Below are 18,625 nucleotides of genomic sequence, written 5' to 3' on the forward strand. Positions count from 1 at the left end.
AAACGTCATAGCCTTTGTACTACAGCCGACCTTAAATAAACGGAGTTGTTTGTTTTAAAAACTTTTCGTGAAGTTTAGCTTGGCTTGTTACTTTTTATGTAGACCTAATCGTACCATGGAGAATGGATAAATCAACGAATAAAAAAACCACGTGCTTTCTTTGAAATTGATATATTTTGAAATAAGTTTATAAATGTAATAGTTATATATTTTCCTTTGTTAGCAAAATCAAATGCATCAATTTGGATTGTCGTCGCCATGTACACCACATACGCAATAGGATGACTATTGCCGTAATAAAAATTATGGTTTCCGAATTTGTATTTATGAGTTTATACGTACAAGAAATGAGTGAGTGGATCACAACGAGTGTTGTAACACCGTAACAGTAACACAGTGCCGATTGTTTGTGCATATTACGTTATCATATTACTAAGTAATCATTTTCTACTGATTTAAAGTTCACAGCAGTGGTAGTCTACTAGACGAAAAAATTGAAAATAGATTTCTCGCATGATAGGGCTAATTTATAATACGACAAATGTAAGCTTTACTTACGGACAAGGCGCGCGAGGTGGTAACCTGTGACCTGTCGAACGGCTACAAAGTTCAAGAGAGAAAAAAATACTAGGCGTAAAAATTACGTTATTATTTCGTCAAGAATTTAGTTAAAAGAACATCGGAGAAAATGAAATTAACCAGTAACGAGTAACAGGGTTGCGAAAATATATACACTATATAAAATTAAACTAAATACCGATACACAGTTTCTCTCATTACTGTAGTCTTCATTAGGCAATTCGTTTTTTTTACTCCAATAGCACTCTCGACCTCAAAAAAACCTAACACCAATTCCTCCTGAGTTACGATTGTATTCTCTTTACTGTGGACATAAACAAGAAACATCTCCTGATAAAAAATTGTATTCTCTTTAATGTGGACATAATCAAGAAAAATCTCGTTAGTTAAGTTAATATTATCTTTACCGTGGACATAAACAAGAGAAATCTCCTGAGTTAAGTTAGTATTCTCTTTACTGGGGACATAAACAAGAGAACTTCCTGAGTTAAGGTTAGTATTCTCTTTACTGGGGACATAAACAAGAGAACTTCCTGAGTTAAGGTTAGTATTCTCTTTACTGTGGACATAAACAAGAGAAATCTCCTGAGTTAAGTTAGTATTCTCTTTACTGGGGACATAAACAAGAGAACTTCCTGAGTTGAGGTTAGTATTCTCCTTACTAGGGACATAAACAAGAGAACTTCCTGAGTGCAGGTTAGTATTCTCTTTACTGGGGACATAAAAAAGAAAACTTCCTGAAGTTAGTATTCTCTTTATTGGAGACATAAAAAGAGAACTTCCTGAGTTAAGTTAGTATTCTCTTTACTGGGGACATAAACAAGAGAACTTACTTAGTTAAGGTTAGTATTCTCTTTACTGTGGACATAAACAAGAAAACCCTCCTGAGTTAAGTTAGTATTCTCCTTACTGGGGACATAAACAAGAGAACTTCCTGAGTTGAGGTTAGTATTCTCTTTACTGTGGACATAAACAAGAGAACTTCCTGAGTTAGTATTCTCTTTATTGGAGACATAAAAAGAGAACTTCCTGAGTTAAGTTAGTATTCTCTTTACTGGGGACATAAACAAGAGAACTTACTTAGTTAAGGTTAGTATTCTCTTTACTGTGGACATAAACAAGAAAACCCTCCTGAGTTAAGTTAGTATTCTCCTTACTGGGGACATAAACAAGAGAACTTCCTGAGTTAAGTTAGTATTCTCTTTACTGGGGACATAAACAAGAGAACTTACTTAGTTAAGGTTAGTATTCTCTTTACTGTGGACATAAACAAGAAAACCCTCCTGAGTTAAGTTAGTATTCTCCTTACTGGGGACATAAACAAGAAAACCCTCCTGAGTGAAGGTTAGTATTCTCTTTACTGGGGACATAAACAAGAGAACTTCCTGAGTGAAGGTTAGTATTCTCCTTACTGGGGACATAAACAAGAGAACTTCCTGAGTTGAGGTTAGTATTCTCTTTACTAGGGACATAAACAAGAGAACCTCCTGAGTGAAGGTTAGTATTCTCTTTACTGGTGACATAAACAAGAAAACCCTCCTGAGTTAAGTTAGTATTCTCCTTACTGGGGACATAAACAAGATAACTTCCTGAGTGAAGGTTAGTATTCTCTTTACTAGGGTCATAAACAAGATAACTTCCTGAGTGAAGGTTAGTATTCTCTTTACTAGGGACATAAACAAGAAAACTTCCTGAGTGAAGGTTAGTATTCTCTTTACTGGTGACATAAACAAGAAAACTTCCTGAGTGAAGGTTAGTATTCTCTTTACTAGGGACATAAACAAGATAACTTCCTGAGTGAAGGTTAGTATTCTCTCTTTACTAGGGACATAAACAAGATAACTTCCTGAGTGAAGGTTAGTATTCTCTTTACTAGGGACATAAACAAGAAAACTTCCTGAGTGAAGGTTAGTATTCTCTTTACTAGGGACATAAACAAGATAACTTCCTGAGTGAAGGTTAGTATTCTCTTTACTGGTGACATAAACAAGAAAACCCTCCTGAGTTAAGTTAGTATTCTCCTTACTGGGGACATAAACAAGATAACTTCCTGAGTGAAGGTTAGTATTCTCCTTACTGGGGACATAAACAAGATAACTTCCTGAGTGAAGGTTAGTATTCTCTTTACTAGGGACATAAACAAGAAAACTTCCCGAGTTAGTATTCTCTTTACTGGGGACATAAACAAGAGAACTTCCTGAGTTAAGGTTAGTATTCTCTTTACTGTGGACATAAACAAGAAAACTTCCTGAGTTAGTATTCTCTTTATTGGGGACATAAAAAAGAGAACTTCCTGAGTTAAGTTAGTATTCTCTTTACTAGGGACATAAACAAGAGAACTTTCTGAGTGAAAGTTAGTATTCTCTTTACTGGGGACATAAACAAGAGAACTTCCTGAGTTGAGGTTAGTATTCTCTTTACTAGGGACATAAACAAGAGAACTTCCTGAGTGAAGGTTAGTATTCTCTTTACTGGTGACATAAACAAGAAAACTTCCTGAGTTAGTATTCTCTTTATTGGGGACATAAAAAGAGAACTTCCTGAGTTAAGTTAGTATTCTCTTTACTGGGGACATAAACAAGATAACTTCCTGAGTGAAGGTTAGTATTCTCTTTACTAGGGACATAAACAAGAAAACTTCCCGAGTTAGTATTCTCTTTACTGGGGACATAAACAAGAGAACTTCCTGAGTTAAGGTTAGTATTCTCTTTACTGTGGACATAAACAAGAAAACTTCCTGTGTTAGTATTCTCTTTATTGGGGACATAAAAAGAGAACTTCCTGAGTTAAGGTTAGTATTCTCTTTACTGGGGACATAAACAAGAGAACTTCCTGAGTGAAGGTTAGTATTCTCTTTACTGGGGACATAAACAAGAAAACTTCCCGAGTTAGTATTCTCTTTACTGGGGACATAAACAAGAGAACTTCCTGAGTTAAGTTAGTATTCTCTTTACTGTGAGAGAAAAACAAGTATACATGTGAGTCCATATTGAATATTTATGAACGTAATACTGTAAACAGTTCACTGTACTGTACTGTACTGTACTAGTACTGTATAATTCTACTTCTGGCACAAATTTATAGGTGTAAAGTTACAATGAGATGCGTTTTCATTTATTTCGTCTCTTTGAAATGCACTCCCACTGCAAAAAGCAAGCAGAATGGCTGCCCGACAGCACTACTAGTAAATTGCATTGCAAGGAAATGAAGGCGACATACATTTTGCAGAATCGGATTTCCGTTCCAACAGAATGCTCCAGCACAATCCACATTCTGATCTCTGTGAAACACGAGTTTTTTCGTGTTTCAGTGTTGATCAATATGGTTCTACTTTACATTCAACACGACAATAGAATACTATTACGGAGTGAAAACCTCAAACTATAAAACTACCTGTTATTGGCAATTTAACACAAAACATCTGAAATTCGTGAAGAGAAAACTGTGTTACCAACTTAGGTACCATATATAAATTAAAGATTAAACTATGAAAGCGTATTGGGCGAATCTTGAACTTTGTGATATAGTAAAATGAACATTATTAACATACATCTGATGGTTTCTGTAAGGTTTGTGTAAAAGCAATGTATGTTTTACATCAGCTTTTTCTTGAGTTTGTATTTTTGTAATTTGAATATATTATAATTTACAGATGTTGGGCAAGAACATAGTAGGAAATATTTCGGGGGGGGCCGAATGACCCCCCCCCCCCCCGATCAAGACGATTGATATTTTTCCGTAGTAAGAGAAGTGCGTATTCCCCATTTTGTTTCATACAAAGTTTTTGATCTGTTTCAATGTTGAGAACGATCTTTCAGCAGTACATGACTGCAATAGTGAGTTATTAAAATAATAATAATAATAATCACTAGCCAAAAAAAGTAATTGGAGAAAATTTAAAATTTGAGGGGGGTCCGGACCCCTTGGCTTGGCTTCGCTGGCTACGTCCTTGAAGTTAAGTATTTATTTGTCATACAACTTGTACAAGCTTTGACATTGTTATGTATTCATTGTATTTCAGCGAGTCATACAATAATATACTTTTATAAAATTAAATAAATAAATATACGTACACCACAATGCAGTTGAAAATTAAAACACAAGTTTAAATAACACAGATTGTGCAATCATAATGATACTCTTCATGCTAATTATAACAATTTAATGTTTTCTTGTTCAAAGAACTCATCAAGTGAATTGCCTAACAACCAGGTGAAGGGAAGAACTCACTTATTGGATATAAAACAATTGAATATTTTAATTTATTATATATTTTATAGCTAAGAGTTAAGAAAATGACCTTTTAGAGCCCATAATAATTTTTACAATCAATAGCCCATTTCGTAGTATTATATACGTGGGTGTTGGAAACAAAATGTAGTTTATTGGAGTTATGTGATGTGTATATATATCAAAAATGTGCATATTAATTACTGTCTGAATTTGCATATAAATAAAAATAGATTTGCATTGATGTGATAATTCTTAAAGCATTTTTTGTAAAACTAATATTTTACTTATTGTAGAACAATTTCCATAAACAAATTTGGCAATATCTATATGTAGACTGACAAAGACGAAGTATGCTGTGTTGACAAAGTTTCCTACCTATAAAATTAAACGGCTTAAAAGAAATAAAAATTCTGGAGAGCTTGCCTGAAATATAATCTATATGTGCGCCCAATGATAGACAGTTATCTATTTGAACCCCTGAGAACTTCAAATTAGAACTATAATTATTTTGTAACCGTACATCACCATCGTAAGATCTAAGAGTAAAACCAGATGTTCTGTGTTTTTTCTGAGTTTAGAAGGACACCATTGCTTTTACATTTTTTAATCTGTATCAAACTGTTGAAAGATAAAATAATTTTTACAGCATTTCAACGATTCATACTACCTGTTAGTTACGAAATGTTCAAATTTTACAGGGAAATTGTTCCGTTCAAATTTACACATTTCTCGACAGTCAAAATATTCTTCCGGTATTTGTTGTTTTTAGGAAATAAACTAGCCTCAAGTCGGTGCAAAAGATTTATGGATGGGAAAAGATTTTTGATTTTAAATTCATAGCCATTGAAGATAATTTCCCTGAATACAGGAAAAGTAGGGAGATGTTCTTCTGATCGCTTTACAAGGAATTACAGGAATTTAAGGTACGTGATTCAGAACATTTTTGCAATCCGGCCTAAATAAAAACTACTGGAGATTCCAGTTTTACAGTATGTACATAAGTTATACTTCAGGGAGTGTTTTTTACTCATTTATGACTTTAAAATTAAAAAGAAATATGTTCCAACCGAAAACAGGTGCAACCAGTTTTAGGCGGTTTCTGGTTATTCTCTTCTGTGGTGGTTATATGTGTACCTTACAACTATAAAATATACTCTACAAGGGCATTGTCTAAAAAAGAGTTGTGCGACTTATTGGGTAAAATATGATTTTGGATGTTACGCGACATAGTTTTCTATAAAATCGTCAAACTGAGGGAATGTTTTAAGTGGACATTTTTCAAACCACTATACTTAATCTTCGGAACAATAACCGCAGACTGTCAAAACCCGTTAAAATATAAGTGGTTTTAACAAAATAACACTTGTATATAACCGTAACTACAAACTATTGTTACTTCCCACTTTACGACATTCCGCAAACCCACATACAGATCGGATAGTTTGTACCCAAAGCGTCTTTTGTGGGCGTTCAAGCACAAAACTAACTTTACTTGTAAGTTTTACAAAATATTTAAATGGGCGAAAATAGTTGTTTTGGGGTTAGGTGTGTGGTCAACTTTAAACCGAACCAATGATGTTTATTAAAGTGTTCATGGAGAATATAAGGAATATAATAAAATAGGCGCTGTATTTTAAAGCTCGCAAGATCTGATTACCAATGTACGCAAACACAGAATCGAACATGGTAAACGGACTGTAGGTCCACGTTGTAAAACTGTCGGGAGCATTTCTTACCTACTTCTTAAGGGGTGGACAGTGGGTCCACGGTCCCGGCCTGGGACCCACTGTCCGACTCACGGGTTTCTTTTGACGAGGGTTGACAAGGGATCGTCGAACTCACTCTGCAGCACTTGATCGAGTGTTCCAGATCTATCCTGCAGTATATATCTGCTAAATACTGATCAGTAGACTACAGAAGAAGATCGCTACAGAAAAAGTAAACAAAATCTATATACATATACAAAGTCGGGATTGTTACGTCATTAACTTAAGAATGGCTGTAACGATTATAATGGTCTTCGCTTTAATGGACTCGTTTTAGCTTCGACTAGCAGAACAACGAGTAAAGTATTGTAAAAATGTACAAACATTCAGGCAATTAGAACAAGATTTTTATACAATAGTGTAGATTGAAAGAGCCTGTTAACTTTAGTCTACTTTTCTGTGTAAACATTGTTTTATGACAGAACAATCAGATGTGTAATTAATTTAACTACTATTTTCAATTTGTTTACATTTAGTCTTGAAAGCATAAAGTAAGTTTCATAGCACACTTCTTTTTCAACCTTTTCTGCAACTACTGTTGAGCACAGAGGAAGAAAAATATTCAGATAAGAAAATTAAAAGTTTTAGCAAAAATCGACTTTTAACTGCACATTTCAGCAATTATTAAGTGGGCAGTGCTTGGTGAGTACTATAATGCAGATATCAAAGAAAATTGTACTATATAACTTTTACTAATAATTTAAAGACTGTTATAAAACGCATCGTAGTTGCCTTTGACATAAATAGGCTTCTCAAACCTTTGTATTCGTTTATCAAGGAAACAAGGCAACATCGTACATTATTAGACATACTCGTATTTCCTTGGTCGTAGGGACAAGGAAATCTCAACACTGGTGTGGGATATATGAGTACTACTTTTAACATGAATTGTAATTGTATACCTTTTAAAAACCTTACAGCATATGTGTTTTTTTTTTTTAATTAAAGTACGATATTCCAAATTTCAAACGGCTTAACGGTTAACGGTTTATTTTCAAGAGGAATGAAACTAATATAGTTTAAGAATATATTTAAGAACTTGTTGTGTTTGAAGTCGCTGGTAACTGCTCATAACTAAAAATATTATCTCCTATCGTTCCAGGATCACTATTTGAACAAACTTTACAATACGTGTAACGGTATATAGAGATGAATAGCAAATGGAAGTTTGAATATAACTACAAAATCTCTTGTATCCAATTTCTTCATCGGATTGCTGTTTGAGTGATATTATTTACAACCTATTGTTAGCGGCATTATGTAAGCTAGTATGTCTCTGTAGGCAGATAGGTTCCATTAATTTTTGGATTATAGGCCAAGAGCCACTACTTAAAGTAATAAAATATTTTGTCTGTATATTTACCTATTTAGAGTAATTTGATACAACTATAAATGTGATATACTAGATGTAAACTAAATGGTTATTTTAGTTATTAACATTGTTAATAAAACATTAAACTATACATTTCAATTAACGTGTAGTGTGTCTACTTGCATATACAGTATTATACTAACGATGGACCAAGAAAATGAGTAATTAATACAAACTTACTATATATGTTTATGATTCATTAGTATAATGTTGAATTACTCAGATAGTAATATAGCGCTGTGTGGAATTTCTTTAAATATAATTCCAATTAGTAATCCACTTCATATGTGAGAGCTTGAGTTTTTGTTTGAGTAAACTGTTGTTAATATTTACTGCCTTAGCAGTACGCTGTGTGAATGTAGTGGAAGCATCACTGATCAGAATAAAGAATGAGTGCAGGTAGAAAACCTAATGCACAGGCAGGTCAGTTTTGAAAAGTACGCCGCCACCCGTGGACTAACTGTCCTACCCTGCAAAAAGGGACGTCAGCCACCCTCGTCAAAACTAGGCGTGGACCTACATTCCTAAAATCACAGAACATACGTTATAGAGCAATATTCGAATAGTTGAAGGAAGTGGACAATTTTTGATATTATTTCGACAAATACGTCACCGTATACGCCTGACACGTATGTGGAAAGCCCGACGTTGATCTAAGAACGCAGTATCCAGATGGGGTAGTGTTCAACAAGGACTGCGTAGTTTAAATCAGTGTAGCTCGCTATTTTTCACACTTCAAAAAATTGTTTCCAGAAATGCGTTGGTTCCCCGCTGTCTCATGTCTGTTCCACGCTCCGGGAGATGGACAGAGGCCAAACCCCGGAGTTCTGGAGACTGAAATAAATAAAGGTGCACGTGCAGGGTCTTGGAGGGGGGGACGGTACAAGTCCGGTGATAGCTCCACAGATTGTTTGTAAACGTTGGATATGGTTACATTCATCAGGACAGTGAAGTAATATGAAGACACAGTGAAAAAAATAATATAAACATATTCTAATGATTGATGCCTCATACAGATTGTTGACAAAAGAGGGAAAATGCAGCGGTCATTTAAATGAAAGATCAAATGTAGTTTAACATTGAATAACCTTCCTTCTAAATTTCACCATTGGTCGGAATGATCGATCTAAATGTCATTTTGGAGCTTTGCTGGGAACCCCTCTATTCCTCCAAAAATAATATGTGGTTGTACGAAAGAACATTGGAGTTGCGAACAGTCCATACTTACAGTTGGCTGTCAATATATCATCTATATATTGATATACCTTTATCTAGCTCTACGCTGCTGATCGCATTAAGCGATATGTGGAATGCAGACAGTCCAGATCTTCAGTTGGATATTAATATTATATGTAACGTCATGTACTGTATACTGCTGATCGCATTAAGCGATATGTGGAATGCAGACAGTCCAGATCTTCAGTTGGATATTAATATTAATGTAACGTCATGTACTGTATACTGCTGATCGCATTAAGCGATATGTGGAATGCAGACAGTCCAGATCTTCAGTTGGATATTAATATTTATGTAACGTCATGTACTGTATACTGCTGATCGCATTAAGCGATATGTGGAATGCAGACAGTCCAGATCTTCAGTTGGATATTAATATTTATGTAACGTCATGTACTGTATACTGCTGATCGCATTAAGCGATATGTGGAATGCAGACAGTCCAGATCTTCAGTTGGATATTAATATTTATGTAACGTCATGTACTGTATACTGCTGATCGCATTAAGCGATATGTGGAATGCAGACAGTCCAGATCTTCAGTTGGATATTAATATTAATGTAACGTCATGTACTGTATACTGCTGATCGCATTAAGCGATATGTGGAATGCAGACAGTCCAGATCTTCAGTTGGATATTAATATTTATGTAACGTCATGTACTGTATACTGCTGATCGCATTAAGCGATATGTGGAATGCAGACAGTCCAGATCTTCAGTTGGATATTAATATTAATGTAACGTCATGTACTGTATACTGCTGATCGCATTAAGCGATATGTGGAATGCAGACAGTCCAGGTCTTCAGTTGGGTGTTAATATTAAATGTAACGTCATGTACTGTATACTGCTGATCGCATTAAGCGATATGTGGAATGCAGACAGTCCAGATCTTCAGTTGGATATTAATATTAATGTATCGTCATGTACTGTATACTGCTGATCGCATTAAGCGGTATGTGGAATGCAGACAGTCCAGATCTTCAGTTGGATATTAATATTTATGTAACGTCATGTACTATATACTGCTGATCGCATTAAGCGATATGTGGAATGCAGACAGTCCAGATCTTCAGTTGGATATTAATATTAATGTAACGTCGTGTACTGTATACTGCTGATCGCATTAAGCGATATGTGGAATGCAGACAGTTCAGATCTTCAGTTGGATATTAATATTAATGTAACGTCTTGTACTGTATACTGCTGGTCGCATTAAGCGATATGTGGAATGCAGACAATCCAGATCTTCAGTTGGATATTAATATTAATGTAACGTCATCTACTGTATAATGCTAATCACATCATGCGATATTTGGAATGTAGACAGTCCAGACCTTCCGTTAGGCATTCATATTGATGTAATTGCATCTACTTCTATACTGCTGTTTGTATCAGGCGATATTTGGAATGCAGACAGCCCGATCTTCAGTTGGCCATTGATATTGATGTAACTTTATCTACCTATATGCTGCTAACCGTATCGAAGTGCTCTTTGGAACTGCACATAGTCCAGACATTCATTTGGCCACTGATACCTATTCATCTCAACTCGTTTACTGTAAATAAATCTTAAACACGACTGCAAAAAACTCAAAGTTTCAGCTCAGTGTGTGGCAGAATACATGTGTACATGATATGTCGTGTATATCTGTGAGTGGGTACCGTATTGCGGTGTCGTAGCAGAGTTGTCATCAACTCATTTACTGGAAATAATCTCGAAACTCGACTACAGTAAACTCACAGTTTTTACGTAAGTATGTGGCAGAGTGCATATCTACATGCTATGTCGTGTATATCTGTGAGTGGGTACGGTACTGCGGTGTCATAACATAGTTTTCATCAACTCATTTACTGGAAATAATCTCGAAACTCGACTACAGTAAACTCACAGTTTTACGTAAGGATGTGGCAGAGTGCATATCTACATGATATGTCGTGTATATCTGTGAGTGGGTACGATATTGCGGTGTCATAACATAGTTGTCATCAACTCATTTACTGGAAATAATCTCTAAACTCGACGACAGTAAACTCACAGTTTTACGTAAGTATGTGGCAGAGTGCATATCTACATGCTATGTCGTGTATATCTGTGAGTGGGTACGGTATTGCGGTGTCATACCATAGTTGTCATCAACTCATTTACTGGAAATAATCTCGAAACTCGACTACAGTAAACTCACAGTTTTACGTAAGTATGTGGCAGAGTGCATATCTACATGATATGTCGTGTATATCTGTGAGTGGGTACGGTACTGCGGTGTCATACCATAGTTGTCATCAACTCATTTACTGGAAATAATCTTTAAACTCGACGACAATAAACTCACAGTTTTACGTAAGTATGTGGCAGAGTGCATATCTACATGCTATGTCTTGTATATCTGTGAGTGGGTACGGTATTGCGGTGTCATACCATAGTTGTCATCAACTCATTTACTGGAAATAATCTTTAAAACTCGACGACAATAAACTCACAGTTTTACGTAAGTATGTGGCAGAGTGCATATCTACATGATATGTCGTGTATATCTGTGAGTGGGTACGATATTGCGGTGTCATACCATAGTTTGTCATCAACTCATTTACTGGAAATAATCTCGAAACTCGACTACAGTAAACTCACAGTTTTACGTAAGGATGTGGCAGAGTGCATATCTACATGATATGTCGTGTATATCTGTGAGTGGGTACGGTACTGCGGTGTCATAACATAGTTGTCATCAACTCATTTACTGGAAATAATCTCGAAACTCGACTACAGTAAACTCACAGTTTTACGTAAGGATGTGGCAGAGTGCATATCTACATGATATGTCGTGTATATCTGTGAGTGGGTACGGTATTGCGGTGTCATACCATAGTTGTCATCAACTCATTTACTGGAAATAATCTCTAAACTCGACGACAGTAAACTCACAGTTTTACGTAAGTATGTGGCAGAGTGCATATCTACATGATATGTCGTGTATATCTGTGAGTGGGTACGGTATTGCGGTGTCATACCATAGTTGTCATCAACTCATTTACTGGAAATAATCTTTAAACTCGACGACAATAAACTCACAGTTTTACGTAAGTATGTGGCAGAGTGCATATCTACATGATATGTCGTGTATATTTGTGAGTGGGTACGATATTGCGGTGTCGTAGCAGAGTTGTCTTCAACTCATTTACTGGAAATAATCTCGAAACTCGACTACAGTAAACTCACAGTTTTACGTAAGTATGTGGCAGAGTGCATATCTACATGCTATGTCGTGTATATCTATGAGTGGGTACGATATTGCGGTGTCATACCATAGTTGTCATCAACTCATTTACTGGAAATAATCTCTAAACTCGACGACAGTAAACTCACAGTTTTACGTAAGTATGTGGCAGAGTGCATATCTACATGCTATATCGTGTATATCTGTGAGTGGGTACGGTATTGCGGTGTCATACCATAGTTGTTATCAACTCATTTACTGGAAATAATTCTTTACTAGATGTCATCTGTTTTGTTTCCTGTTTTTTGTGTGTGTCTAGTTCAAGGTATTTGGTCTACCGTTGACTTCGAAGTTCTTTAAGAAGTAAAATATTCAATGCCCATTATCTGAAACAGATAAGTAGAATCGTATTTGGGCACATAAAGAACACTTACGAAGTGAGCTCATCTTCTGTTATCTGACAGCTCATGTACTGATAGCGGAACAAGGGGGGGGGGGGGCAGCCCTGTACTCTGGCCGCCAGTAAGCAGTCTATTTATAAACTAATAAAGAGCAGTTTGGGTCGGAGAGTAGTTCCCAGCAGACGGACGCCATCTTGGTTCCAATCGTAAACAGTTTCAAGTGCGTGTATGTGCGGTTTACCGTTTATATCGTGGAAACTTTGAGTTATTGAGGTTATTGAGGTACGTGTGTCAGTCCAACATTGTGCTAATGTGTCGCGCATACATGTTACCGATCTCTGTGCTCTCTGTGCTGGGGTATTAGCGTTCTGCGGTTCTCTTTGTCTCGTGGTCGCAGATAAAAATAATATATGCCCTAATTTATAGGAAAGTTATACTAAAAATAACAAATAAATTGTTTTAATCGTTCATTACGAGTAAGCATTATGTTTACGTTTAGCGTGTAGTTCATTTAAAAGGAGGTTAATTTGTACTTTCATTGGTGATTATGGGATTTTCATTCATAATCTTATCAGTGAAATAGCAAATTACGTAAATATAAAACTAGGTTTTCTAGTTCGAATGTTAGACTAAACAATAAACAAAACTGTATGTTATGATTATTTTGTTTTCGTAATGCAATCTTTAAATAATTACCTGTACAGATATTATGAAGGAATAAATACTCGTACAGTTGACGTGTAGCATAATGTGATTTATGAAGATATTATAACTTAACATTACTTTACTATACTGAAATTGAATGTTGAGTTTAGCTCCATTTCACTTTTCGTCTAAAATCTGACAGTGTCACTTCAGTAATAACCCCTTTTCACCATAGCTGTTGTATTTGAACATATATTACTTAGAATTATAATTTTTAAAGTGATTAAATATTTTATTTCAATGCATATTGAAGGAAACACTAGGACATAAAATATAAAACAAATAATTTCCAGTTGAAACTTTATGATTTACACTAAACTTTCATTAAACTGTATTTAAATTAGTACAGAGGTAGGTCTTAGCCTGCTATTTAAAACTAAATCATTAAACAAACCAATAATCGGTCAACAAATAAAATAAAGTTGATTGCATCTCCCCAAATTTAGAAATTCTGGTGAGGAAAGCAAACCGGAGTAGTAATAGTGTTAGTCTTTGTGGTGGTGGGGGGAGGGGGGAACGAAAAGTGAACTGTTGTGAAAGATTCTAGGAGAGTGAATAGCCTTGAGGTGGACTGAACCAATGTTTGATAACACCCCAACAAGAACTAACATGCTCCTGGTGTTAATGTGCGTGATGATGAAGATCCTGGAGTATTCCTCAGGGACCCTGGTGGATGTCCAGGTGCCCCGCCAGGAGGTCGGCAAGCCCAGGAAACGGAGGAAGAGGAGACAGAAAAAAGGTAGGCTCTTCAGATTTACATCTGGAAGTGTTCCGCGCCAGAGTCTTTCCAGAGTGAAAAATGCTATCGCAGCCTCTTTTTAGGTTATCTCTATCGAGATAAAACATTGTATACAGAACCGCGATATGCGACTAAATATAATTATATCAGTCCAGAGTAGAGAAAGCATAGCGCTATATATACTGAAGATTAATATTATTTCACCTGGAGACAAATTCGCTGTCTTAATTACATTATGTGTGTGTGTAGTGGAACCTAGTGACCAAAGTGGTTTATGTAAAAGTAATGCGTAATTAGATTTTCCTAGAAACATGTAGTACGCTCAACTGTAAAGGTAAATTCTTTGTTTACAGTTTCTTATTGACAATGGATTATTTGAAAAGATAATAGGATTTCGGACATTTTCTATTGTTAAATATTATAAAATGTATGTGTTACATTACACATATTACATATTACAAGGCAAATGTGTAGTTTTTGTAACAATGACGATGGTAAATGTCTCAAATCCTATTATCCTTGGAAAATAATTGTTCAAACATAGTGTTTGTAGGCCATGTTTAACTCCAACTTTAAGGTATTTATTGTTTAACATAGGACACAACATTATTTTATTGTTTATCCATTGTATGGCGTAACATGGATCTTTTTAATACCATGTATAAAACATTAAAACGTGTATATTATGAGAACAATTGGTTCAACAAAGGAAAATATATCTTGTATACGACTGTTGCGAGAACAAATATATACCTTATAACAACAATACATAGTCTTTTACATGAAATTGATGGATACATTTCTTCTATGAAAAGAATAAATCTCAACCGCGGTAATTTTGGAAAGGGTTCGAAATGGAAGGGAAGTGAAAGGGTTAAAATATATCATTTCACAATGTAATCTTTTTTAACTTGACCCACTTAAAACAATCTTCCGATACGTAAACAATACTTTTATCAGTGGTTAATGTGATAACGAGACAAACTATCTCGCTCGCAATCTTGATTATTTATATTAATAGACAATGACTATTTTTTACTTGTCTGGCGGTTTTTAATGGTCGTCATGAGGAGGTAGAAAAGTTTTATGAATAAATGAGAGGACCATTCCCCAATAAAACTATTATGTTTTCTCAATGAGTGAGAGGTCGTAGATGGTTACTCAAAAAGGGTGTTTTTTATCAGTCCGGCCCTTATTCTCCCAAGAACTGTTAGTGGTGAATAATTATATTGCGACCTAGATAATAATAATAAACTGTATTTATATGTATTTATAACGCTTTATCAAGCTTTACTAGTAAATATATTTACTAATTTCTGTAAGTGTGAATATTTTTTCTAGGACACACTTATAAATTTTAATGTTTATGTTAGTGTATCACTTAACACAAAAGAATATTGTTACTGCCTTTTGCTATCATTTCTCAATTGAAATATTCTAGTACATATTCTGTTTTTGAATTTAACTGAAAAAGTGAAATAGGTAAAAACATCTAATTCCATTGCAGAGATACTCTACACTTTGCGATGATGAATGTTTTTATTTCACTTTTACATTACTTTTATTGTTTTGACTTTGAGATTTGCATGAAATTACATTTCAGTTTCTTTCTCCTGAATTATGTTAAGTGCTGGTACAGTGAAAATACTAAACAAAGATCTGAGAGACTCTTACCAAATAAATTAACTTTACTTTTTAAGTATTTATTAATTATAAATACAGAAACGTGATGAGATGCGTAATTTTTATTATAAATAAATAAAAATACTTCTTGTTGTGAACGTTGCTTAGTTGCTTCAGGTTTTCAGACTATGGCATGTTAATGATTGATAGGAGTATATTTTTCTAATTTCGCCTCTCACAAATCATCAATTTCATATCGTTTTTATATTGCATTTTCAAAACAGCAGATATCATCGCGTAACCCACCAAACTTGTGAAGAATAATTCAAAGCCAATTATCTTTCCATACAGTCAGCTGATTTATTTGTATTCCACATTCCTTTGAAACATAAGTTAGAAACTTCTATAACAGATTATACTTCTCGTCTCTGACATCAATTTTTTGTAGGGGAACATTTAAAACAGTTTATGTATAGATAACAAATAATTATGTATAGTGAAAAATCTATATTTTTCAATGCAATTTCTACATTAGGTTTCAAGATAAAACATGTAGGTCCTAAAAGTTTAAATACATTACGTTTTAATGTATTTTATACGAAACGTCAGATTCAGTTTTCTCAGCAATTGTTAGTAAAATCATTTGTTTTGAAGGGTCGTTAAATAAAACGTGTAGTACCTGAAAGACAGGGGTGTAGCTATGGGGGAGACAGGACCTCCCCCAAGCCCTACAAATAAAAAACTAAGTGTAACTGCAAACCAACTAGTTTGAAATACAGCACTTACATGTTTTAACTTGTATTAAGCCTATCCGAATTAGTCAAATTCAGATTTATCCAACCACCCTTGTTAGGGGGTTCTTCAATCAGATTCACCCCCTCTAACACTTAGCCCTAGTTACACCACTTCTTATAACTATTTTTCCATAATAATAAATCAGTTGTAGGGAAGTCATTTTGAAGATCTGGTTTTATAATGATCCCAACACTTGTAGTGATGTGCTTTGTGGAGAAGTAGGGGGTGAATTTTGTTAATTTAATTTCAATATCACTTGCCAGTGCGTCGATTTCCTCGGCAGGAATTAAAATTAACAATATTCCAATACACAGTAGTGATTATTTCGAAATATATTATTACCCCCTCCCCCCCCCGGGAAATGGAATTCTAGGTACGTCCCTGAGCAGTCGATCTCCGCATTTAACTAGATTAAAGGACAAATAGCTTCTTACATCAGGCATGGCAGTTGCATTATTTTTCTGTCGCCCCTTCACAAAGGGAACCCCGAACCTCGTCACTGAAGCCCTAGACCTTTGTAAATAACCGAGTAGCCTATTTAAAGTTTCGAACCTTCGCATCGAGGCCGCCTCGCGAGTCAGCCACACGCGGTCCAATGCATTGTAGTCCTGTTGTACTAGTTCTTTTCTGTCTGTAATACAGAGTATTAGTGTAAAGCAATCACTAGTCTGATAATGTAATAAACGTATGTAGCCATATCCCTCAGGAACGTACTTAGGCCTATAACCGAGAAAAATGTACGTTTACGTACTATTTAGTGGCATTTAAGTAAAACTACTGCAGTTAATAAAACAGTTCAATTAACTGTATAACATGAAATACATAGTTTGAAAAGTGTCAAAATCGTGTATTTAATATTTACAAGGCACCTGGTGTTGTAACAGGCTTTGCTGAGTTGCAATGAAACGTTGCCATTCTGTAGCTCAATTCATGCTCAAGATGACCTGTGGGTAGAAAGACAGAAGATAATCTTACAAAAAAGAAGTTGACAGGAAAATGACGCATTATAGAACTTATTCTTGTAAAAACAAAGATCCATGCAAATTTAAAATCTACATGTGAAATCTTTTTCGACTTATCTTGCTATATAATACTTTCAGTTTTTTTCTCATTAAATTAGGTTTCATATATAGTGTTTAAATAATAAAGTTTTATCCAAAAAGTCACTATAAAATGATTTTGTATGTGTAGGGATAGTCAGCATACGTGTGTTAATCTGTCACCTGTTTGAATCTCTTATGGCGTATGTATGGTTTACAGATTTATGCATTCTGCTATTTTCTCTATGGTTATCAATAAGATCAATGTAAAGACACAATTTCAAATAATAATAAATCAGAAATTTATGAAATTGGATGCAATGACTGTGACAGAATTTATATTGGACAAACCAAAAGATCAATAAAAACACGATTTAAAGAGCATTTATCACATACAAAATATGGAAGAGTTGACAAATCTGTAGTAGCCAAGCACTGCATTGAATCAGGACACAGAACATCAATTAAAAACCTAAAATTAATCAAAGAAGTTACAAAAACAATTATCTTAAATGTCTGGGAAACAGTACACATAAACAAAAATAAAGAAACCCCATAAACAATGAAGAAGGGTCTATTGAAATTTGTAGTCTTCTTTCTTCTCAATTTATTCAAAAATTATACAATAGTCATGTCTAATTTTTCATATTAGAAATTAAGTATTTCCAGCCCCACGAGTGATAAACTTCGGTAACGCTCAGCCAATTAGAAAATAACAGAGTATGTGGGGCGTATTCAGTGTAATATTGTCCACACAGACTAATTAATATTAAAGTGATGTACTTTGATTTTATTATTAAATTAATTTAAAAGAGAAGTTTTCTTAATCGGAAGGTGCTTTTAGATCAAACAGCAATATCAGGCCAACTTTTTACCAATCATAAATGCCAACGCCAACTAAGGAATTAATTTTTTTAAG

The 18,625-nt window shown here is 34.8% G+C and overlaps 1 protein-coding gene across 8 annotated transcripts in view; it reads left to right on the plus strand.

The window, feature by feature from the left end:
• Positions 1–18,625, plus strand: part of LOC124369951 — a 197,609-nt gene that overhangs the window by 22,888 nt on the left and 156,096 nt on the right. For 3 of the 8 annotated variants that reach the window (XM_046828155.1, XM_046828160.1, XM_046828161.1), the window contains exons 1-2: positions 12,951–13,086; positions 14,050–14,248. The exons of 2 other annotated variants lie outside the window; for them this stretch is intronic. In XM_046828155.1, the coding sequence (XP_046684111.1) occupies positions 14,089–14,248 (160 nt within the window). In that variant the 5' untranslated portion in view covers positions 12,951–13,086; positions 14,050–14,088. Of the gene's footprint in view, positions 1–12,950; positions 14,249–18,625 lie in introns of those variants that run through there. 3 more of the 8 variants (XM_046828158.1, XM_046828159.1, XM_046828156.1) reach the window with 3 other exon arrangements.

This window comes from Homalodisca vitripennis, chromosome X (assembly GCF_021130785.1).
Source record: "Homalodisca vitripennis isolate AUS2020 chromosome X, UT_GWSS_2.1, whole genome shotgun sequence".
NCBI lineage: Eukaryota > Metazoa > Arthropoda > Insecta > Hemiptera > Cicadellidae > Homalodisca > Homalodisca vitripennis.